Source organism: Plecotus auritus, assembly GCF_963455305.1.
Source record: "Plecotus auritus genome assembly, chromosome: 1".
NCBI classification, from domain to species: Eukaryota; Metazoa; Chordata; class Mammalia; order Chiroptera; family Vespertilionidae; genus Plecotus; species Plecotus auritus.
In genome coordinates, this window is record NC_137770.1 from 54,684,268 (window position 1) to 54,710,045 (window position 25,778).

At 39.9% G+C, this 25,778-nt stretch overlaps 1 protein-coding gene across 6 annotated transcripts in view; it reads left to right on the forward strand.

The window, feature by feature from the left end:
* RORA (RAR related orphan receptor A) overlaps nt 1–25,778 on the forward strand; it is a 714,961-nt gene that overhangs the window by 677,039 nt on the left and 12,144 nt on the right. For all 6 annotated transcript variants that reach the window (XM_080669992.1, XM_080669991.1, XM_080669994.1 and 3 more), the window contains 3 exons: nt 6,128–6,213; nt 21,821–21,962; nt 24,487–24,882. In XM_080669992.1, coding sequence (XP_080526118.1) covers nt 6,128–6,213; nt 21,821–21,962; nt 24,487–24,882 — 624 coding nt within the window. The remainder of the gene's footprint in view (nt 1–6,127; nt 6,214–21,820; nt 21,963–24,486; nt 24,883–25,778) is intronic.

A 25,778-nucleotide genomic window follows, 5' to 3' on the forward strand; every position in this document is an offset into this window, starting at 1 on the left:
GAATTCCCACAGTTGCTTCAGGGAAGCAGGCAAAGGCTCTGCCACTCCACCATCCGGCCTTGACATGCACGCTGGGCTGTCGTCAGGCCATGCAGAGCCTTTAATACCCAGCAGTTTTAAACTGGGGATAAAATAAAGTGACTAATCCATGAAGGACTCAAGCCATTTTACTGAAAATAAAATCAAATGCCTTGGGGTTTTTCTTTTTAATCTTTATTGGTTTTCCTGCTTACAAAAGTAATACATGCTGGTTGTAAAAAATTCAAACATCAGAAGTATGTAACATAGCAAGTAAAAAGTCCTCAATATTTGCCCTCCAGAAAAGCAAAAAAACAAACAAAACAAAAACACTGTCAACAAATTGACGTAAAAGATATTTTTTATAAAGCAGTAGCTCTTGACCGTTTTTGCGAGACACACGAAATTACTTGCCATTCTTATGTGACATATTCTCATGGGTGTATCCAAGATTTAGCCATTTCCTGGCAAGCCAGCAGGAACCCTGCACTGTGCAGTCTAATGTAAGAAAACATGTGATTGTGCAAGTGAGCTAGATGAAAGGTATTAGTGGGATAATCTTGGGTCCATATAAGTTTATTTTTATATGAACCCATCAAAATGTTTAGTCTTTTTAGCATTATTAATAGCAAATTCTATACGACATATCCACACCTGATTGCCACATAGCACTGTGTGCAGCAGACAGTTAAGTGCCAGTGCTGCAAAGGATTGCTGTGGTGGCTGGTATGAACTGCCTGTCATATTACTTGGAGGCTAAGCAGCTTTTCTCTATCCCCACTTTGGAAAGAGCTTACGGACTGCAGAAAAGAATTTCATTTCGCTATAAGGCAGGATTTCTTATCAACAATAACAATAATAATAATGACTGTGTGTTGAGTGCCAACGATTTCTAAGAACTGTGTGATGTGCATGTATGTAGAATATAAATAATAATCGTTTATGTGCTGTGTCATTTATATTTCATATCATTGAATCTCCACAAATGAAACTGAGGTTCAGAGAGGTTAAGTAACTTTCCAAGCCTTAAAAATTGTTAAAACTTGGTATCAATCACCTTAAGGTCAAAAACTACTTGGAATTTTGTAAAATTGAGAAGAATGACTTATAAGGTTGATGATTACTTCTAGTTTTAAACTAGTCAGGTAACTCCCAGAAAGACATCTTGATATCAGTTCAAAGTAGTATGTAAGTTTAACCAAATTACTTATGATGTCTTTTGGTCCTTGGTAATGGTTGCATACCAAGAGTGGTAATCTCCTGATGTTTGTTACTGGAGCGATTGGATCTTGGCAGTGCAGAATGGTGAGAAGGGGAAACCCTACATTTTTATTTTATTTTATTTTTTAAATAAAATACTTTATAAAAATATATTTTTATTGATTTCAGAGGGGAAGGGAGAGGGAAGAAAGAGAAAAATACCAAAGATGAGAGAGAATCATTGATTGGGCTGAGGATAGAGCCTGAAACTCAGGCTTGTGCCCTAACCGGAAATCAAACCATAACCTCCTGGTTCATAGGTCAAAGCTCAGCCACACTGAACCACACTGGCTGGGCAGAAGCCCCAAATTTTTAGTTAGACAAAAGGACAGAGTGTCCCCAAATTTCAGTCTTACCTCTTCCTAGCGTTCTGACTTTGGGCAAGTTATTTAGCCTCTCTGAATTTGTCTTCTCACTTAAAAAATGTAGGTGCTGGTGGTGGTGATGATGATGATGATGATGATGATGATGATGATGATGATACTACCTCAGGATTGTTGAAGTAAATGCAATAATGCCTCGCATTATAAACACAAATACATGTTCACTATTTACCAAGAGTGAAGTGATGGGTATAACTCATACTATTGTATTTTTTTAATTCTTTGGGAAAACAGACATTTTTCTCAAGACCAAGATATATCCCATTAGGTCCTGAGATATATCCAAGATATATCCAAGTAGGTCCTGAGAAATAAATGAGGTGTTAAGAATGCCAGAGTCCATGTTCTTGTCCCTTTTATAATTAAAAGTGAAAAGCAAACGTTGTGTGGAAGTACATCCAAGGCTCAATGACATCCCAGCCCAAGGACCACTTGGCTAATTAGCACGCTTGCATTGTCGGATTTCCTGATGCCCCGCTGCCGCTGGTTGTCAGCTCCTTGAAACTGCAGAAATTTGCCTCTGCAGGTGTGGAGCGCCTGCTTGAATTACTCAGGGCGCATGAGAGAGCAAATTATTTAGGCAATAGAGCTGAAAATGTAGGCAAATTAGAATTTTTCATAGCAAGATTGTTCATTGTTAAGCCAATTCATGATTATCTGTGTGCTTTTTGCTTCAGATATTCCCCTACACAATAAACCTCTTTGCTGAGATGAATATGTATGTGGGCTAATTTAATCAATATACTTGTGACAGGAGTGGTGTCTGACAGAACTCATCCTTTGAAATACTGGCTGAGTTAATGCGTGCAGTATATCTATGGGCCAAGACTCATAATTTGTGTTAAAAGAAGATTATTTTGAAAAGACACAACACTGCCTGTTGGAAAATGCAAAAGCCTGAGGGATGGACAGCAAAGGGCAAGGGGGTTTTGTCTTTTCCCTCTTATTGGACTGAAAACTAAAATTTATGGAACTAAACTGCCTGCCTTTTGAAAAATTTGCAAGTCAATGACTACCTTTTTTTATTCTCAGTGTTACTGTTGAATTCTGTAAATTGACTAAAAGGTGGAGTGGGCGGCTTTTGTGCATTGTTGGATTAAATGGAAGGCTGAGTGCCCTGCTCCAATCTGCAAATGTTTGCTTTCTGGAAATAACAACATGTGTGATCAGGTCACATTCAGCAAGTTTACTTTCCAGAGCAGATGTATTTCAGTCATTTCTTAAAGAGCACTTGTAATGGAAATTGTCTTCTGAGATAAGATTGCCCTCCTGGAGGTAGTAGAATAGTTTGGTCAGACTAGCCAGAACTCCTGAACCTTGCTTTGGAGAACTTTTCCATTACCATAATTACCAAGAGCTTCCTAGTGAATCTTGTGCTAACGAATTCTGATTCTTTGGCCCACGTTGCCCACTGGAACTAAGCACAAACACAGTGGCTGACAGATGGCCTCCTGCTTGAAAATACCAGTCATCTACAGTGAGTATGGACGACTCACTGGCCTCCATAAATCTTGTGAAATATATCTTAGCTTGAGTGTCCTCCAGATCTGGAAGACCCTAGGAGCTGAAATAAGACTGAAGACCAAGAGTTTGAGAGCCTGACTCAAGCTAACAAGGACCTACCCTCCCCCCAGCTAGACTCTGAGCCATTCCAAAGGTGAGAGTGCTGGGTCAGGGTGGCACTCCCAGGACCATCCCTATCACGAGCAGACCCCTCCATGTCAGACCTCTGTATCACTGGCAGGATCAGAGCAGCCATTAGCAGGCTTTTTGATCATTGGCTTAAATGTCATCGTTTCACTTCTGATGAATAATCCACTAAGAGTCCAGGCCCACTCAACAGAAATATGTCATTTTCCATTTCATCCAGGTACAGTTTTACTCAGCATTCCCATTATGGCCTGCCCAGGGCCTTCATAGCTTATAAAGGACTAACTAGATGTGTTGATCTCTCCATTGTTAAGGTGGAATCAAGATGACGTTTGACAAGCCCAAGTTTAGCACTAATGCTGCTTTAATTGCCTCGGGTAATTTTGATGCTGACTTGAACCACAGGGCCTAGCTAGGTTTGTCTGTGTCTAATTTCTGTGAGTATAGATTGAGGTGACACATTCACAGAAGCAGCTCGGTGCCAGTCTTCTTTATTCCACATATAAATTTTGTTTAATAGATGATCCAAGTACTTTGTGTTGCCTAATTATTCGATTCCTTGGGGGTCAGGGTTGGGGAGGCAGGTTCTCATTATAGACTAGTTAATTTAGATTGGGAAAACCCAGGCAATAACTCTCACCTGATATCACCTTTCAGCTACCCCTTGGCTTTTGTGAGTTCCTGAAAAATGTTGGGCATTAGCTATCTTTTCTCCAGTTGCAGACAATCTGTAGCACAAAACTTTGCCTCGACTGTATTAGAACATTGGAGGGACCACAGATGTGAAACATTATTAGGTTTCAGATTTTATAGAGAATTTTCCTAGGTGCTAAGAATAAGGAGGAAGACTTGGAGGTGATCATTTTTGTTAAATGAAACCTTTTAACATATTAAGTTGCATAACTCACAAATAGACATATTCGACAGTGTACAAAGACAGCGTTATTGAGTTTTAGAAAGCTTCAGGATTATGGAAAATATATTGGACATGATATTTTGAACCATCTCTAACTCTGGACAATAAAACTCAGTATCTTAACACTAAAAGTGACCCATAGGAAAAGGACTCTGAAGAGCTTACACTTCCTGTTTAGTACTTGTACTAGTCCCCTTGAAAGGAAGTTAGCAGGCACACATGCTTTATAATGAGGTTAAATCCAGGAATTTCATGTGTTAGTTGTTGAATACAACATCACATGAAATTCAAAGTAAGTGTTGTGGAAATTCTCCCAGGATATGGGATTAAATTGGATTGGAAGAGTGGGCTGTGTTTAAATGTGTTACTTATATCGTGTAACTTACATCATTGCTTTGTGTAAGGCATGGGGCCAGATAGGAGCTACAGGCAGTCCTCGGGTTACGTCGGACTCAATGTACGTCCTTTACTGGTTACGTCGCCATCTCCCATTTATTTATTTAAAAAAAAAGTTCCGTCATTTCGACGTATGTACATATGTGCTTTATGTTTTTTATTATTTATTTACCACAAGTGAAAGTCAGGAATTGTTCTCTCTCTTTTAAATTGTTTTTACTGTTTCACTTCATTACTGCTGTGTATGTGCTCCATGTGAGTGACGTAGGTGCTTATGTAGGTGGGTTCCGACTTACGGCGAAAATCCGAAAATCACGTTATGTTGCGCCGTAGGAACGGATCTCGAACATAACCCAAGGACCTACTGTATATGAAAATGAAATACACTTGGGCACTTGCCTTTGTGTTTGTATGTGTGACCTGTAGATAATCTGATAGGATATCCAGTAATGAAAACCATGGAAAATAAACCTACTCTAATGGAACATTCCAGGTAGACTGGTGAACACTGCCATCCTGTATATACACCTCAGTGTGGGTCTCTTTTTTTCATATACAAATTTTATTTCATAGTTGATCCAAGTACTTTGTCTTGCCTAATTATTTTGTCCTTAGGTTATTTTTTAATATTTAATTATGCTATGTCCAACTCTGCTCAAGATATAATGTGTTTGCTTAGAAATGTATTTTGTCATATTTGAGAACTTTGGTGTAATATATATATATATATATATATATATATATATATATATAATTTGCTTAGTTTTAAAGCATGAGGCATCTTTAAGTAATCAGTTGGGTAGAAACACAAGTGTGTTGTACCAGGAAATCAATTTCCAAAGTAAAGAACTTAGAGGCTACTTATTCTATTTGTCAGGACTCATCATTATTAAATGATGAGTCCTGACAAATAGGATATTATCTTTATGGTTGAAAGGTTTTGATAGTACACAAATGGACTCATTTTTAGGACATGGCAACTATGTTAATTAAAAAAGGATGATTAAGGAATTTTTAACTTGCCATCATAAGTAACATGAATATTTGGAATTGAATCATTTTCCTAAGTAGTCTTGACTTTTTGGAGCATATTTTTCTTGACCAGTCGAGCTACAGTGCTCAGCCAAGACAGATTTATGACCTTTTAAAAATAATGATGGAAAATGAGATCGGAGGAAACATTCTAGTATCTGCTTTGCTCTGAGGCCTAAACTGCGAACTCTCGGGTTCTGGAAGGCTTTGAAATGCTGATTCCAGCCTTCTTGTGGGTCCTTAAACACCTTCTCAAATGACCCATTTTAATAACCCGAAAGCTATTATATAACGAGCAGCCATAATTTAGTCCAGGGCTCTAGGGGGACCCTCACAGTTCAGCAATGAATAGTTAATGCAGTATAATGTTTAGCAGGTTATTAGTTTTCACTATACAAATGCTGATCTGGGAACGCTTTTATAAGGTGTTTAAAAGAAAATGTAATTAACTGGTTGCGTGATTCTATTGCAGCTCAAATTGAAATTATTCCATGCAAGATCTGTGGAGACAAATCATCAGGAATCCATTATGGTGTCATTACATGTGAAGGCTGCAAGGTAAGCCTTTTAAATTGTTGTTGTTGTTTCTATTAATGTTAGACTGTATCTTTGAAATTCTTGGTTTTTATTTCTACTGTGTCTAAAAATTCAACTCCTGGGAATTTTGAGTGATGAGAAATGACAGCACAGAATATTTTGGTGTTAAATTACATGTAAAAAAAGTTACATATTTTTTATGTCTTCCATCAAATTAAGAGGAGGCTAGAGAAAGGTATTTGAGCATTGCTTGCTTGTCACTTCCAATCCCAGAATTGATTGATCTGATGAATAACTGCTTTGGTTATCTTTTTAAAAAAGAGATAACATTATACTTCTATAATGTTATTAGTTTTATAAGAAGGCATTTGCAATAAATTCAATCAAAATATGATTGAAAGTCTTATTGTTGGCACACAAATGTTGACACAGCTGGCCAAATTATGGCAAGGCTCTTGGAAAGAACTGAGTTCTGGTCCTGTTGCCACCACTTGTCCATATAGTTTTGTGCATGTTTTAATCTTTTAGTGACTCAGTTTCTTCATCTATAAAGTAGGCATAACACCTGTTCTTCCTGTCTTTTAAAACTATTCTAAGATCAAAATGAAAAACTGTAAATAAAAGTCCTTATAAACTGAACAGCACAATTTAAATCTAAACATTATTATTCTTATTGCTGTTGTTAATATTTTAATTTTGACTGATGCTGATTTCAGGGTAATATGTACAGAACGTGCACAATATGGCAATGGGAAATAGAGATGTTTATCCTAATCTTTCAAGACCCCCAAACCCAGATTGCCTCTGTTATTCAAATTTCAATTTATTGAGATCTAAATCCTCCTGCTTATATTGGAAGAGCCTTGAGACAGCTTACAGGATAAAACAGTGCAAAATAAACAGAAGAGCAGCTATTTAAACATGCTGAAGGCTCTGAGACCTTCGATTGCCACTGAACCAAGCCTGATTTAGCCCTAGGCATTTTGAAGCTGAGGCAAAAAATAAAATCCACGAATTTGGTTAGTTCTCCTTTAGTGAAATTAGAAAAATACAGGGTCGTAAAATTCAAAATCACCTGCAAACACAAATAACTACTGAAAGACCGCAGGAAAATTTGCCTTGTAATTTCCTTAAGTCTTTGTTTTACTGTTAATCATCGTAACATTTGCCACTTTGTACACATGCAGTGCTTCATACTGAGCCCATCTCGATGAAGCTTGAGATTTCTGCACACCGCCGAGCACAATAATCTTTTCAAAAATTGCCAGCCTTTTAGGAATAGGGGTCTTGCTACTTAAAAGGGAATTTGAATTATTCATCTCTGTGGTAACACTCCAAGCCTCAGGGTTCTGGATTATCAAGAAAAAAAGTTATGCCCTTTTACTCCCTCAATCTTCCCTCCCTCAAAATGAATTAATTAGTTGAAATAAAACAAAATGAAACCAACTGCCTGGCCTCTGCCATCTCAGAGAGGGATCTGCCTGTGACAGCAGTCGCCTGATTGACTTTCAGAGTTAATCTGGCTGACATGGCTGGGCAGGTGTAACAAACACTTCACCCTCATCCACTCTGTGCTCACACCTTCCCCGCTAAAGATGACATGGCCTTTCTGGATGAAGGATATGGAGACAGTAGTCCTCCCACACCTGGAGTTCCACCCAATGGCGATTTTTGTGAACTGCCTATCACCTTGGGTGTTTTCTTAAGCGGACAGAGTCCTCGGTATTAACCACTCTGAGTATCTTCATTCTGCCCAGGAACCTGACCCCCCGCTCTGAGTCTGTCAGTAATGCCACATGTGGTTTTATGTGGCAAACTGAAGTGAGTGTCTATGAATGGAGTCTGGGGTGGGGGCTACTTCCTATGAATGGAGTCTGGGGTGGGAGCTATTTTCTGTGAATCACACCAACAATTCAGAAGATAAATTAACAACATACTATTCTGTAAAAGTGAACTGACTCTCTGAGGACCACTGTGTTTACATAGGCATTGACACTGTGTGTTTTCTTTTTACCCCCGATGTCTATGACAGAAATAAAAGCAATAAAAAAAAAAAAACAGGCAGCTATTACGTCACAGTTGTCACTTTTCTAGATGACCCTTTCAGATCTTGTCCATACGTGGACGCAGTGCCTAAGTGGTTTTTGGTTATCTGTGCTCTTCTGTTCAAAGTCACAGAAACAAACAATTAAAACTTAATTTTATTAACAGATTGGGCCTGTGCCCAGCCTGGGACCTGTACAATGGTACGTGTTTATATCGGATGCACATACTGTTTACTCTGCAGAATAGTTTCTCTCTGCTAACTAATGTTTTTATGTCTAATTGTGGTGAAATCAGGAGCCTCTGCTTTTGCCATTGAAGTTAATGATTTACCATGTTCTAACCAGGTGGAGGTGGCTATTTTATGACAAATTGTAAATAATTTACCTCTGTCTTAGTATCATTAGACATAAGGAGAAATTATAATTAGATATATAAATAGATATCTAATGAGAGGAAAGAAAGTGACTCAGTCATTTTCAGAGCTAATCATTTTGTGAATGTATTTTAAATAGCATTTAAAATTGAAACCACAAGAAGCTAGAGAACCTGGTTAATTACTGAAATGATTTATCATATATTGGCCCAGGTAAGCATTGCCCATGAACAGCGAAAATAGTAGATGTTTTGGTAGCGCTTTCTCTGGTTCCTGGTTATTCCCTGCTTACCCTCTCCGGATCCCCTGGCCTACCTACAGGGAGACAGTTTTGGGCATGCTTGTGCTCTGACTCAGGAACCAGACTGCCTAGGTTTGAATCTCAGCTCTGCTTTTTCCCAGTTTGAACAACTACCCAACCTCTCTATGCCTCTGTTTCCCCATCTGTGAAATGAGGATAATTGTAGTTAACTTCGTAGAGTTATCACGTGCATTTCGGTAAAGCACTTAGAAAAGTGCCCAGCACATAACAAGCACTCAGTAGGGTTGGCTATTGTTATCATTCCTGGCCACACTCCTTGTGCCTGCATAATGCTGTTATGGATAGTCAGATTCTATTTCCGGTTATCTATGGGTCCAGTCCTGACTTTTGTGACCATTTGTGGTTTATTATGTAGACTCTGCCAATAAAAACAGCAAACACATGAGCACCCATTTTGGGACCAGGCGCTTTATAAGTATTGTAAGGGATCCAGAGACACAGAAGGCCTAATCCTTCCGTCAAGCAGTTTACGGTATAGTTGTAGAGAGGAGGCCAGCATAGGAAAAGCTAAATAGCAAAGCAAGAACTAAGTACCAGAGTAAGACCACAGTCTGTAATGTAACTCAAGGAGACTATCCATGAGGCAGCAAGAGCCTACTGATGGAGATGTCTTGGTTGCATTTTAGGGACAATATATAACCCAGTTTGACTAAAGCGAGGGGTCACTTTCTGTGTATAGTGTAAGCTAAGGATAGACAGGTACACCATTCCAAAAAATTTAAGGGCTCCATTATGCTAAGGTTTTTATTTTAAAAGTATTTTACTTGTTCTTTTGAAATAATGAGGAAACAGTGTGCTAGCCCCACTCAAGCCCTGAGTGTTTCATTTCAGAAGAACGTAGAATCCAGGCCTGCAAACTTAGTTCTGTCGGTAAAGACATTTCTGAGCTCTTGGAACAGAATTTAGCCCCGGCCCTTGGGTGAACACTAGGAGGGGTGTAAGGTAAGCTGGGGTAGACCTGCCAGGGAGCTGGGGCCAGACCATGGAACATGCAGGCAGAAGAAAAGGCCAGAAATAAAATGAGAAGCTAATGATGTGAGGGTTAAAGTTCGGTCTTCAAAGTGAATAAAAATGCAGAAATGTTTATAGAAAAATGACCATTAGTTGAGATTTTCTTTTGAAAAATTATCCTATTTATCATGCAACTTCAGTTCCTAGCTTCATCATTAGATACAGTGGCTGCTTGGATGATGATGATAAAATATTTATTTCAAGATAAAAAACAAAAAAACACAATTTTTAAAATCTATTTTCTTATAGACTTTTTGGCTCTACAATTTCTTTTTTTTTTCTTTTTTAAAATATATTTTTATTGATTTCAGAGAGGAAGGGAAGGGGAGAGAGAGACATAGAAATATCAATGATGAGAGGGGATCATCAATCAGTTGCTTCCTGCACACGCCACACTGGGGATCAAGCCCGCAACCTGGGCATGTGCCCTGACAAGGAATTGAACCATGACCTCCTGACTCATAGGTCGATGCTCAAGCACTGAGCCACACCAGCCAGGCTCTACAGTTTCCACTGTAACATTTCAGATGCTAATGTACAATTGAGTATTAGAATTAGTGAATTGATTTCTGATTACATTTAAGACCCTTTGCTCTTGATAGGTTTTAGACTAGCATTTGTTTATCATCATAATACATTTAAGACGTCATGTTAAACCTCCTCTTTCACCCAGTAAAGGGAGAATTTGGAATACTTTCTTAGCATTAACAAATACACGACCTGAAATTAATAGAAAGATATCTAGATTGTATAATAATACATTATTTATTCCTGAAAAAGCTAAAGCAATTTCTGGAGCTTTTTATGTATTAGGTTAAAAACCAGTGTCCATAACTGTTCCTTTTAGGCCCCAGTTGTTTTTAACAGGATTCTAATATTTTTATTTCAATTGTGAAATGTAACTAGTCTTCGGCCAATTTTGTCCACTTTCCAGCATTGATGCATTCATGTTCAAACATTTTAGTGTACTGTTTTATAACAGCTGGGCTGCACTATTAGAGCTAGCCATTTAAAATGAAAATTGGACTTGGCTATTATTGCATACTGTGACATCAGAGTTTCAGTTCTGCTACATACAGGTGATAAAGAAAATTTTGCTTAGCTCAATCTTCCAGTCCTGTGATGCAATGCACAAGTGGTAGGATGTGTTAAAACCCCAATTTACGTAAAGATGATTTGGATTTTTTTTCTTAATTTATGTCTTAATCGTGTATCAGTAATTGAGTCCTTTCCTCAACTTACAAAAAACGCTGGGTTTGTGGCCTCGTTATAGTATAGATAGGGCTCTAACTTAGTGTCTGGCTCAGACTAGGGCCCCTCATGCCTGGTTATGAATCACTGTTGTTGAATGTGTTCACTTGGACTGGATCTGAGTATAGAAGATCACAATATGGCAAAGCAGACATCTACACTTACCAAAAATGACACATGAGGTCAGCTTTAATCAGAGATCATTTGCACATACAAGTCTACAGGGAGGCTAGTCATTATTGAATGAGAAATAGTTCAAGAGATCTGTGTTTCTGTGATTTATTGCTGTCAGACGTATGAGTGTAGAGCTCATACATGATTGGAGGAAATAACCACAATCTCCCTGTCCCTTCCCCATGATTGGAGGAATTGAACACACCCTCCTGGCCCTGCCATGTGATTGGAGAAATTGAACACGCCCTCCTGGCCCTGCCCCAGTGATTAGAGGAAATGAACACTCCCTTGCTGGCCCTACCCTGTGATTGGAGGGAATTACCACAATAAAAGTGTTTTGCTAATGAAGTTACCTGTTCTTTTCTAAAGAACAAATTTCCTTCTTACTTTCTTGGGGACTGTTATTCCTGCCCGCCCCCCCCCCCATTTTAATTTTTTGTCCTTTCTTCTGTCTCTCTTCCTAATTTTAATCTATGCATGTCCTCTCTTTACCCCTCAATAAAATAAAGTTGACAAGTATAGTCTTTTTTCCTTAATCCATATAATTAGCTTTCTGCCCTGTTTATCCAAAGGTATTTCTTCTTTCTCACCCCCACACTTCTGAACATTCTCAACAGAAAGTTTCCAAGATAAATAAAATCTTAACCATGCATGCCTTTACATACAGGATTCTCCATACTTCTCAGCCTCAGAAATCCATGAGAGGGAAACATACACCCACTTCAACATTCCCCAAATTCTAAATTTTTACTTGTATTGGAAAATACAATAATTTGGGCAGGCATGCAAGTATTCACAATAAATCATAAAGTTATGAATAAATCTTGGTTGTCAAAAGCAAATGTGTAGCCGCTCCAAAGCGTCTGCCATTAGAATTCAGCAAGGCAGCTGTCAGCTGTTTTCTTGTAATTAAACAGCCAATGAGCAGCTAATTAAGACATATGTGTATACAGAGTGGAAGTGGGTATGTTAATGAACTGTAGGAATCAATTCATTAAGTGAAAATTGTCAAAAGACCAAACATCAGATCAGCATTTCAGCCTGTGCCTCACTGAGAAGGAGCCCCAGGCAGGAGGGGAGCCCTCCAGGGCACTTTCCCAACCACACTCCCGATTCTGTGTCCAGCCAACCCACACTATGGGGCAAAACTATTAATCACTGCAATAGGAAATGCCATGTATGTTTCAGAGCTTTTTCTTAAGTAGATCTTGCAAATAAAAGTGTTTTACTAGCTATATGTTAATAACTATATATATATATATACACACACACACACACACACACACACACACATACACACACACACATACACTGAGTGGCCAGATTATTATGATCTCTGAACGCATAATAATCTGGCCACTCAGTGTATATCCTATATAATAAAAGGCTAATATGCAAATTTTCCCCTCAACCAGGAGTTCGACCAGCAGGCAGGCCAGCCAACTGCCCATGTCCCCTCCCCCTGGCCAGGCTGGCCGGACCCCACCCATGCACAAATTCATGCACTGTATATATATATATATATATATATATATATATATATATATATATACTGAGTGGCCAGATTATTATGCATTCAGAGATCATAATAATCTGGCCACTCAGTGTGTGTGTATATATATATATATATATATATATATATGTGTGTGTGTGTGTGTGTGTGTGTGTGTGTGTGTGTAATCAATAACCAATTGAACTTTATACATCTTCCTCACCTTGTGTCTGAACCATTATTTGGAACTTTAATTATAGAACTGAAAAATGATTTTTGTTGGTTTGTTTGTTTTGTTTTATTGTTTACCTGTTTTTGTTAGGTCTGCCCTACGTTTGTCTCAAGGCTTTTTTGGTGGTGTATTAAGAAGTCTATAGCCTTTGGAATAAAATGCCCAGGGTTCAGGAATTCAAATCCTGGCTCCTCCCCTTAGCAGCTGTGTGATTTTGGACACATGTCTTAAACTCTCTGCATTTTAATTTTCTTATTTGTAAAACAGGTATAAAAATACTTACTTTGCAGAGTTGTTGTGAATTGCAAATTAACAGTGTTTGCCAAGAATCCCACGTGGTGCCTGATATGTAATAGGTGCTCAGCATCTGATTGTCACTACTGTTTTTTTATCCCTACCATCATGTTTTATCCCTACCATCATTTTTTTCCTCTAGACATGTATTCAGCAAGTATTTGTTGATATCTCTAAGTCCCAGGTTAGCTGTTGGAAACAAACAAACAACAAGGCAGTCAATGAGGGTGGCAGATTAGGAATACAGTGAATTAAGGGATATGAGGGGGATACCTACAGCACTCTAAGGATACATATGGGAATGACTCTTCCAACAGCCTTGGGAGAGGCAAGGTCAGAGCAAGTGAATCCAGAGGAGAAGAGAGCTTTCCATGAAGTGTGCGCTCATATGTGCATGTATGCACATATGCGTGTATGCACGTGCGTGTGCATGTGTGTGTGTATGTGTGTGTTAGGGTTGGAGGGGGGAGTGTCCTTTGAGGAACTGTGAACACAGTAGTTTAGGCTTGGCCAAGGTGTGGTTTTTGAGAAGAGGATTGACTATAGGAGATAGTTGCCTGTACAGGTGTTCATAACCTGATCATCAGTAGGGAGCCATGGAGGGCTAATAAGCAGGGAAGCAACTTGATCAGGTTCACAGTTTTTAGAGATCTTAAGTGACTGCAAAAATGAATTGGAAGGAATGAACAGAGAGACCAGTTGGGAGGCTGTATAATAACCAATTAAGGAGGAAATAGGTAAGGAAATGAGAAAATTACAATAATGACAGATAGAAGTAGATAAATTTGAGAAATATGAAGGTGACAAGAAATAGCCTAATTTGGTGACTGTGTGGACGTGAGTGTGGCGGAAGCAGGGATGAAATGATGACCATCTTTCTGCCATGAGTAACTGGGGTGAAGGTGGTGCCCTTCACTGAACAAGCAAGAAAACACGGGAAGAGACAAGGCTGGGAAAGGTGGAGTGGATCGGGATATATTCTGTCCTGGAAGGAAGATAAAACTATTCACCTAGAGTTTCTGGAAAGGGAGGAGGCTGGAGCTATGAAAGCCAGCCCACCTCTTTGGGTAAATTCCTATCCAGAGTAGGGAGGACCATTCAGACAGCCTGGTGAAAAGCTGGGGACCAGCGAGGGCTGGGCTCAATCCAGTCATGTGCCGGTCAGTTTTTAACAGCCAGCTCTCTGTGAAACAGTGTCTGTATGTCTGTACATAGCTGTAGTATATTTCACGGATATAATTTCACATAATTTTCAAAGAGTAAAATCTACACTACTTTTTATTTATGAACTTCATACAAATGATTCCTACTGAATGGTCTCACTGATTTTTGCTGAACTCTTAACATCCATACTGGTAGTTGCAGTTGGCGAAAGACTGGAGTGCCAACACGGATGTTGGTTGATTTATTTCATTTACGTTAATGAGTAAGAGGAAAGTGAAACAAGGATGACATTTTGGAACTTCATTCATCTGTGATGACATGAGCAACTTCTTCGATGAATCAGATAATAGTTTTTAAGTACTCGAAACTTGTTTCTTCAATTTTTGTGCGCTATTTAAAATGTGATGGCTGCAGACATGACAGACTTTTACATTTAACCCACATTGTTATCATATTCTTTGTCACGTTTTGAAACTAGCTAATAAGCAAAACAATACATCAAACCAGATTTGTAGCAATTGCTCTGGTATAAATATTACCACCATGAGGTCAATTTTAAGCCTCCCAACATGTAATCTCACTGACTACAGAGCAGGGAAGCAATGCACAGTAACATACCATTATGTAGTATCGCCACCATTCAAATAGCATTGATGTAAATAACCTCCAGAACGTGGATAAAAACAAAATAATAAAAAAAGTTGATTTATAGTAGTAATGATTATGTTTAACAACCGGCTCATAAAATTTTAACATTATGCTCTTGCAACCTGGTATGAGCCTTTTCCCTCACACCCTTGTCTCTGTCCTGGTCCTGGAGAGCTCCATTGTAGTGGGATTGATGAACAATGTCATAGTGTAAGGCCGTATTGTTTTTTGTTTGTTTGTTTGTTTTTTAAAAAGAAGGTAATAGAATTCTCCAGAAAATGAATTAAAAGGCTGAAATTGGAAATAAAACTCAATGAGAAGCACTTAGAAAGTTAGGTGAAATAAATGAGGAAGCACTGGAGAGTTCTTGACACAGTGGAAATGGAGACAGAAAGTTGATGTGCAGGGAGGCTGTGCATGAGCAAATCAAGACTGCGTGACATTAGTTTTATTAGTCCAACACATGGAGAGAAACGGAAGTGAGTGGGCACTGCACTAAGATTTAGGACACTAGAGTTTGAATCCCAGCACTGACTCTTACCTGTTGTGGGACAACCCTGAACAAGTCACTTACCATTCTGAGCCTCATTTTTGTTTCCTAGAGTAGATCTGTGTTCTGCAAAAGTAATACAGCAAATCTTCCAGGAAGCTTTGTTAAAATATTTACCATTCAAAATTGACATTTCTGGGTCATAAGGCAGTTCCATTTTTAATTGTTTGAGGAAACTTCATACTGCTTTCCACAGTGGCTGCACCAATCTGCATTTCTGCCAACAGTGCACCAGGGTTCCCTTTTCTCCACATCCTCGTCAGCATTTGTTTGTTGACTTATTGATGACAGCCATTCTGACAGGCATGAGATGATATATCAGTGTGGTCTTACTTTGCATTTTTCTGATGATTAGTGATGTTGAGCATTTTTACATGTCTCTTGGCCATCTGTATGTCTTCTTTGGAGAAATGTCTATTCAAGCCCTTTGTCCATTTTTAATTGGATTGCTTGGGGGTTTTTTGGTGTTAAGTTCTATAAGTGCTTTATAAATTTTGGATATTAACCCCTTATCAGATGTATCATTAGCAAATATGTTCTTCCATTTAGTGGGCTATCTTTTCATCTTGTTTATGGTTACCTTTGCTGTACAAAACCTTTTTAGTTTGCTGTAGTCCCATTTTTTTATATTTTTACTAGAGGCCCGGTGCACGAAATTCATGCACGGGGGTGGGGGAATTGTCCCTCAACCCGGCCTGCACCCTCTCCAATCTGGGACCCCTGCTGGGATCGGGCCTAAACTGACAGTCGGACATCCCTCTCACAATCTAGGACTGCTGGCTCCTAACTGCTCGCCAGCCTGCCGCCTTAACTGCTCCCCTGCCGGCCTGATTGTCCCCAACTGCCCTCCTCTGTCAGCCCAATTGCCCCCAACTGCCCTCCTCTGTCAGCCCAATTGCCCCCAACTGCCCTTCCCTACTGGCCTAGTCGCCCCCAACTGCCCTCCGCTGCCAATCTGGTCATCCCTAAATGCCCTCCCCTGCTGGCCTGGTTGTCCCCAACTGCTCTCCCCTGCCGGCCCAATCGCCCCCAACTGCCCTATCCTGCTGGCCTGTTCGCCCCCCAACTGCCCTCCCCTGCCAGCCATCTTGTGGTGGCCATCTTGTGATGACGTCGTGGCAGCCAACTTGCGACAATGTCACGCGGCACCACCTAGGCTTTTATTATATAAGATTTATTGATTTGAGAGAGAGAAACATTGATTTGTTGTTCCACTTATTTATGCATTCATTGGTTGGTTCTTTTATGTGCCTGACCAGAGGATTGAACCTGCAGCCTTGGCATATCAGGACAACGCTCTAACCAACTGAGCTACCCGGCCAGGCCATTTGATTATTTTTTTTAATATGATTTCACTTATATGTTCAATCTAATGTACAAAATAAACAAACAAAATAAAAACAGACTTATAAATACAAAAAAAACAGACTGACGGCTGTCAGCGGAGCGTGGGGAGGGTGGCTGGGTGAATACAGTGGAGAGATTAAGCAAAAAAAAAAAAAAGGAAACTTCATGGACAGGGTAAAGAGGGGGTAAACAGTGATGGAAGGAGACTTGACTTGGGGTGGTGAACACATAGTACATTACATAGATGATGTACCTCTGAAACGTATATAATTTTATTAACCAATGTCACCCCAGTACATTCAATTTTAAAGGTTTTTAATTGACATTTCTGCTCTTTTGACCTACAAAAATGACAATTTCATATTGTTTAAAGTAATATGTATGCCCGGACTACATCTCCAAAAGTTCTGGTTCAGCAGAGCTAAAGAGTATTTGTTTAGAAGCTCCATGGGTGATTCCATGTCTTTTTTTAATTTTTTTTCTTTATTGATTAAGGTATTACATATGATTCCACGTCTTTTTGAGAGCTATTAAACTGGCCATCTCTCAACTCCCTTCCTCTAAAGGCCTGTTTGTTTTCTAATTTACTATTTGCAATAACTGCATGTTAGTTTTCTGCCACTAGGTGGGAGTAATGTGCCACTGTCACACCAAGGAGCTGTGTTACCTTGAAATTCATCATGGTGGCTCTCTGCTCAAGCCGAGTATGTTTATAATGGAACATCTCCATGTATTTTGACATCTGTAAAGAATGAACTTTTAAGAAAAAGCTAATGAAATAATTCATTAGCTCATCTTTTAGAAATAAAACTCCAAAATCATGTGCTCAATATCTTTCCCAACTAACTCACAGCTTCAGAACTTTCTCTGTTCTTTCTACATACTTCCTCCATTCCACCCAAAACTCCATGCACTGGCTTGTATTGTCCCTGTTCTCTGTGTGGCCTCAAACTCCCGACCCCTAGAACTAATGTCTCAGCTCACTCATTTCTCAGTGAAACCCTCTCCAAAATTGCCCCCCAATCAGTCAAGATCCTGCTTCTACATTTATGAGCATACATCTACGTTTAGGTAGAAAGATACCTACCATCTTTCCACCTTTCTCTTCCTTCTCACTCTTCTAATCTTTCTCCCTCTTACATGTTAATTAGCTTTACATATTTTATTAGTTTAACTTCTTAAATCTTTAAACCTCTGAGAAACCACAAGGAATGCTGAAAAGAAGAGTTGAGAGTGGGGGGAAAGAAGGAAGACCAAGTCCTCATTCTGTCTGACATGCAAAGTTGGGTGTTTATCTGTGTCACAGAGGTTAACCCTTTACTCTCTCCCTTTAGGGCTCACACTTCATAATCCCACTTGACCCCTCCTATCTAATATTTTATAGCTCTCCTTGTGGCCATGACTGTTGACTTAGTCCAAAAGAAAGATCTCTTCTCTAATTCTTAGTTCTTCTACTCTAGGCATTTGCTTAACTGGCTTAATGAAGAATAAATGGTGCTGAGAAGAGCAGGGTGTCTGTTTGCTCACTTGCTGTCCCTAACCCTTTCTTCTTCCCCTTCCCCTTCCCCTCCTCCTCCTCCTCCTCCTCCTTCTCTCCCTTTTCCCCCTCCTCCCCCTCTTTCTCCCCTTCCTCCTCCTCCCCGTCTTTTTCCCCTTCTTCTCCTTCTTATCATCATCATCATCATCATCACCATCATCATCATCACCATCATACCTTCTCAGAGATGCCTTATAACAAAGCAAACTGGTGGTTATATAAGGCTTCTCTGTGCTAACATTCTGGAACTTTATTAGTGGTGGTCGATGTTAACTTGAGTTTAATACATGAAAACGAAAAAGTAGCATCCGTTTTGTTAATGACTCAGTCATTATTCAAGAGCTGTATCTAGTTCTAGGTTTCAGGGTTTTGAAGAAAGTAGAGAAATTGGAGATGATCCGGAGTAGAAATACTAAAGGTAGAAAAGACCCTAGAAAGAAAGGTGGCAGATGCTATGATTTGGTGTACAGACTAAATATTGATTGTTAGCTTGGCAGCCCCCCACTACTGCTTCCCTTTGAAGAAAACAAAGAGATCACTCAGACATTCTCCATATTTAGTGATCATAGAATAAAATGGATCATAGAATAAAATGGAACATTGTCAAGCAAGCAAAATTCAGCCTCAACTAAAGGAAAAGCAAATAATTCCTGATCCTAGATATTTGCAGTGATAGATTTAGACACAGAGGGTCTGCATATGGTACAATCTCAAAAAAAAAAAAAAGAAATACATTTTAGCTTTGACAGAGATTGCATCTCAGACTAAACTGAATACCTAGACAGCTGGCCTCTTGGTATCTCTTTCTAAGGATTATCTGCTTCTGTTACCATTTATATTTTCTTGAATTCTCACCATTAAGCCCCAAAGAAAGCTTTCCTTCTTCTCACTTCCTCTTCACAGAGGAAATAAAAAAACCCACAGCTTTAGATATTTTGAGAAAAGAGAAATTGCTTCACAGAAGAGGCCAGACTTGATATAAGGAAGGTTTAAAGTACAACAGAGAGACAAGCCTTGCCCACGTTGAGGTTAGTGAGCAGCTTGGCAGAGAGCGGAGAGGAGTTGTCAGTGCCCTGCTCCCTCCCTCTCATCCCAAGTTGGCTTCCAAAAGGAAGGAATTGAGTTCATATCACCATATCCATTGACTTAAGCCACATAGTCCCCCAGCCATTGCAAAAGGAAGCAGGTGTACTAGACTATTTTTCCCGAGTGCCTCACATACCTTCCACCTGCACATTATAGAGAAATCAGAAAGCACAGATAAGCAGGGGAAAAAAATGAAAATCACCTGTGGCCTTACTAACTGGTGCCAAATCTTTTCATTTGGGGGCATAATTTTCCAAAGTTTCTTCTACGTTAAATATATGGATTCTTTTTTCAAAAATTGGATTATATTGTCTTTAATCTTTAGCTGGTCTTTTAAATTCAGCAATATATTTTAATACCTTTTTGTGTCAATAATTATATTTCTGAAATCCCATTTTTAATGGTTGCTGAATGTGTGGATATCCAATATGATTCTTCCAATTCATTAATGTTGGACATTTAGCGTCCTTCTAAATTTTTTTTATTACAGATAGTGCTGTAATGGACATCCTTGCAGATAAATATTTGTACTGTTCTTAACATCCTTTTAGAATATACTCCCTAGCCCTAACTGGTTTGGCTCAGTGGATAGAGCATTGGCCTGTGGACTGAAGGGGGTCCCAGGTTCGATTCTGGTCAAGGGCATGTACCTTGGTTGCGGGCATATCCCCAGTAGGGAGTGTGCAGGAGGCATTTGATCAATGTTTCTAACTCTCTGTCCCTCTCCCTTCCTCTCTGTGAAGAAAAGCAATAAAACATATATGTGTTTTTTAAAAAGAATATATACTCCCTAAAAAAGCAATTATTGGTTCAAGAGAGAGGTCATTTTTAAGGATTTTGATACAACTGCCCAGTTGCTGTCCAGAAAAATCTTTAGGTGAGAGAGTATAGCTTTCCATCCTGCCCACCATTCTGCTAGTTCTTCAGGATTTATCTCCCCGCTCCAGTGGCACTAAGCCCACTAGTGTCCCCTTGGTTGGCATCATCTGTCTTAACCCTTAAAGATCGGAGGATGATAATACCCTTGTACACTTCATGGCTCTGCTTCATAGAATTAACTCTGGTCCCTTCTCTTTCTTCAGAGCACTGCAAATGCACTGAGAGATAACTCAACAATAAAAAGATAACCCCAAACGACCCATATTATTGGATATTAAGAAATGTGCTTCTAAATAACATATGGATTAAACTCTATTGAGAATTAAGGCATGTTTTCAATGGAATGATAATGAAAATACTACATGGCAAAACTTGTGGGTTGCTACTAAAACATAGCTAAAAGGAAACCTTGTAGCTTTTAAGAATACTGAAAATTAATGAGCTATTAAGGATCCAACTCAAGAAGTTAGCAAAAATGAGTGAATGAATGAAATCCTTGAAGTCAGCAGTTCCCTATGCGTTTTTGTACACCCTCTCATCTCTAACACAGTGCTTAACAAATAAGTGGAACTTGATGAACATCAGATTGGATTTGTTAAATCGTAAAGGCCATGATACTGAACATGTGGTATTTTCAAAATGTCAGGGTTGAGAATTCCCAGTCTGATTGATCTGCCAAAATAATCCATCCAAGCATCTTTAACTTCTTGGGCCAGTAGATTCTGACTTGGGGAATGCAAGACACCTAAAGGGTGGTAAATTTCAGTGGGTTAGTAGACATTACCACCCTGTAGGAGGATTGCATCTTCCCTGGGTTACAGTAAGGATGCATTTTCCCTATCTCTGGACATCCAGAGAAGTGCTTTGTGTTTATTCTACTAAAATATATATGTAGGAGATAAAGGTTAAATAAAAGTGTCTTTGTACTGTTATATTAACACATTGCTTTGACCATCAGAAGCCAGGAACAGGGCCTGGCAACCGTCTGCTGGAGTTCAAGAAAGTTTTGCCTATGTAAGGGACGGAGGATTGGACTCAGGGGATCAATTTTACTCAAGGAAAAAGAAGTGACTTTAATTTCATTAATGGCCTCCTGGATGATTCCGCTACAAGTTCAATTCTCATTAAATATTAATGCCGCTCAGTTCTTAGTATACTACCTTTAGTATCATACAGCTCAAACTGACACTAACCTGTTTTATATTTTATAACTGAATCACAGGGCTTTTTCAGGAGAAGTCAGCAAAGCAATGCCACCTACTCCTGCCCTCGTCAGAAGAACTGTTTGATTGATCGAACCAGTAGAAACCGCTGCCAACACTGTCGATTACAGAAATGCCTTGCTGTAGGGATGTCTCGAGATGGTGAGCACTCAGCTTGCATTGTAGGGTGGTGACATGGGGTTATGAAAGTGCCTTCCAAAACCCGGACCCAGATCTGCCAAAAGATGCCCTCCTGCCCCTGGCGGTTTTGTGGGTTTCACGGCAGTTACTTCCTCCTCCATAATCCATCCGAGTCAGCTGGCTGGCTGATGGCATAGTGTTTGGAAAGTGTGGTCAGAATACCTTCGGGTTTTTTTATGTTTAAGATATTACAGGTGGATGAATTGATCGAAGGTTAGTGTCATCTGAGAGCCTAAATAAATTTACCTCCTACAGGCATTTTCCCCAGAAGGAAACACAGGTGAGAGCTAATTGTTACATGCTTTACACTAGTGAATTTATTGGCCTTTGGGTTGAATTGGCTTTTATGCTAACTGCATATTTTGAATCACATGCCAAAGTCAAATATTTGTACATGCAGAACGTGTGAAAATAGTGCAAAATGTGGCTCGATGACAAATGTTCTTTTCATTAAAAGAAGCTATTTTAAGAAATAGAGACCATCTACCACTCAGTTGCAGAACATTTCAAGATCTTCCTGGAAAACTATCTTAAGTGCACTGAATAATCAACACCAGATTTCAAGGCAGTTATTCTTATATAAGGAAACTGGGCAGAAAGTACAGCGGGTACATTTTTCAGGACTTTTCCGAGTATACTGGCTGGCTCTCTTAAGAGATCCCTTTGAAGGAAACATCTCTTCCAGCCTGTGGAAAAGTACTTCAGGATTCTGGGCAGGCCTTCTGAAAGCCTGTCTTCCCTTAATCAGATGTTCTTGGGGCCTGTGGACCTGCCCAGGCACAAGTGGTGATGACCTCCCATAGTGGGGCACAGGGTAGTCTCTTAGAATATACAGAAACAAAAACTAAGTTTTTGCCATCAGAATATGCAAGTCACAGAACTTACACTGTATTCTCAGAAACTCCTGAGTGGTAGGCAGCTCTGCAGATTTCATCCTCAAAGTTGGGCTCATCTCTTATGAACTTGTAAGTTAAAAACACAAGCTGTGTGTGCATTTTCTCAATAGCTGATCTTTTCATTTCACCTACAGGATGGTGTGATTACTGTTGTTAATATCCAGGTAGATGTTAAAACACCGTTCAGAGTCACACAGAACAAGTTTCACCTATGGGTATCAATCCCCTTGGGTGTTCTAGAACACAGATTCTTCCACACAGAGATAAATGCCTTTGGTATGCCTCCTGGAGGTTTTGTGTAGTAGTGACAGTGCACTTTGTTGTGGGCATAGAGTGAATTTGAGGGCTTATACAAATTTAGGTCTGACATTCAGAGCCCACATCAGCCTACATGCTATCTAACCAGCCCCACCCAAGTTTGTTTCTTCAGTCCTAGAGTGCAAAGATTGACCAGTATCAAGCTCACTCATTTCCTCTCTGCAAAAGGACAGTGAGTGTTCTCCTCGGTAGAAAAAGAATCCAACAGGTGGTGTGGCCCTGGTTCCCAACTTCATATCCATTTATCCTGCCTCTTTCCCATAGACTTACAGAATTATGATGCTGGTCAAGTAGATGAATTCACTCACCCCATCAAGTATAAATTTAACCACAATCAATTAGGACATCTTAGTTCCTCTAGCAGAGGCTTAATCCACATAAGAAGGGTTGAGCTGAAAAATAAATGGGTTAGTGGGAGAGCTCAGACCCGGGAGTCATAGGGTTTTTCCCCTCAGATATATGGGTGTTTCAGGAGAAATCATTTGGGATTCTGAATGAACTAGAGAGTTATTATAGTAATTACTCCACTTTAAATAGGGAACCTCCCAAGGAGAAGTGTTGCAAACACAAATTTGTCTGACAAGGAGGGATCTTACACAGTGTTTGCCCTTTACATAATGCTGATACTCTTTACTTGAGGCAAAATAAGAACAGTAGAAAGTGTCATGTAAATGTGGGTCCAAGCATTTTACAAGGGCCACCATGACCCAGCGTAGGGGAGGGGCTTCTTCGGTAGACTCAGAGATGTGATTCAGGGAATCGCAAAGGCCTCCTCCAGTCTGTTTAGGTCTCTCAGTGAAGCCCCACGTTCAGCTGTTTGATCGGGAAGAAACTCATTTGAGTGTTCAGAATAGTGGAATGAATGAAAATGAGGGTCTGACTGCTTGTGCCTCGATGTACCTCTGAGTCTGTGCATTAATCTGAACACCATGAAGAGAGAGAGATGGTCCAGCAAGGCCACGTGAGTGGGGAGTGAACAAACCCACTCAGTCACATACCAGTGGCTCCCACTGAGCATAGGGCCTATGACAGCAGGAAACCATGAGTGGTCGTTGCCCCAGGTCTCTCCTACCTACTCGTCCTTCGTTCCTCTGGGATGTGTCTTTGCCATTGTGGGTATGAGGTGGGACTGTTGGATCACATCCTTATTTTGTGATTATGTGGGTTTTGATTGAGATTGTCTGAGACTTCAAAGGAACCCCTAAAGCATGCCAGAGAGGAGAGTAAAGAAAAGCACATTGTATATGGTGTGGTTGGCTTGTGTCTTCCAGCTGTAAAATTTGGCCGCATGTCGAAGAAGCAGAGAGACAGCTTGTATGCAGAAGTGCAGAAACACCGGATGCAGCAGCAGCAGCGCGACCACCAGCAGCAGCCTGGAGAGGCTGAGCCGCTGACGCCAACCTACAACATCTCGGCCAATGGGCTGACGGAACTACACGACGACCTCAGCAACTACATCGACGGGCACACCCCCGAGGGGAGCAAGGCAGACTCTGCCGTCAGCAGCTTCTACCTGGACATACAGCCTTCCCCGGACCAGTCAGGTCTTGATATCAATGGAATCAAACCAGAACCAATATGTGACTACACACCAGCATCAGGCTTCTTTCCCTACTGTTCCTTCACCAATGGAGAGACTTCTCCAACTGTGTCCATGGCAGAACTAGGTAATGGCTTCCATGTTTCTATTGGGATGTGCTACTTATGCCCTATGAAGTAAATAGGATATGCCTGGCTTTCCTCTAGTGAGTTATGTTGTTAAAGGAGCTAGAAAGGAAATTCACCTTTACCCTTTGGACCACTTCATAATCCCACCTGCCCCCTTGCTTTTGACCATCCACTGTTTCCATTATATATGCAAGAGAAACATTGACCACTTAGCTTCAGAGATGGGTCGACATGAACTTAAAGCAGTCTTAAAATGCCACAGAAAACTGGTAAGTTCAGGGAATGGCTCCATTAACTTCATTAGTTATTTACTTACGTATATTCCAGGTATTGCTTTATACCTGAAGTCTTAAAAATGCCAGACCACAAACTGAATCTGGTCCATAATATATTCTTGGATTAGTACAGAGTTTTAAATTTTTGAATCAGTTGCCAAAATGTAAAAACTGGTCCACATAAAAATTCAGATTGTCAGCTTCTTATGGGAGGGGAAAAAATGATCTAGGTATAAGGGACCAGCAACAATTAAGTGGCATCAGTTAGGGGCTAACACCTTTAGATGCGCCCACCCCACTCCCCCCATCTGTGTGATTGTCCATGCCTGCAAGTTTTGCAATCCTGGTGTATGCTAGAAATATTAAAGGGAAATTGGCTTCTTTATTTGCCAGAATGTTTTTATGATGGATATTGGTGACAAAACTGATGTTTTTTATAGAAGACTCGCCATACCAAAAACAAAACAAACAAAACAAAAAACACAACAGAACAAAAGAAAAATATCCTGTCAATTTCTTATTCCTGTGACATTTTGCTTCTTGGGTGATGTGACCTAGAAATGTTAATAACACAGACAATGAAAAACTTTCCATTTCAAGGAGGCTGTGTTAGCATCCTC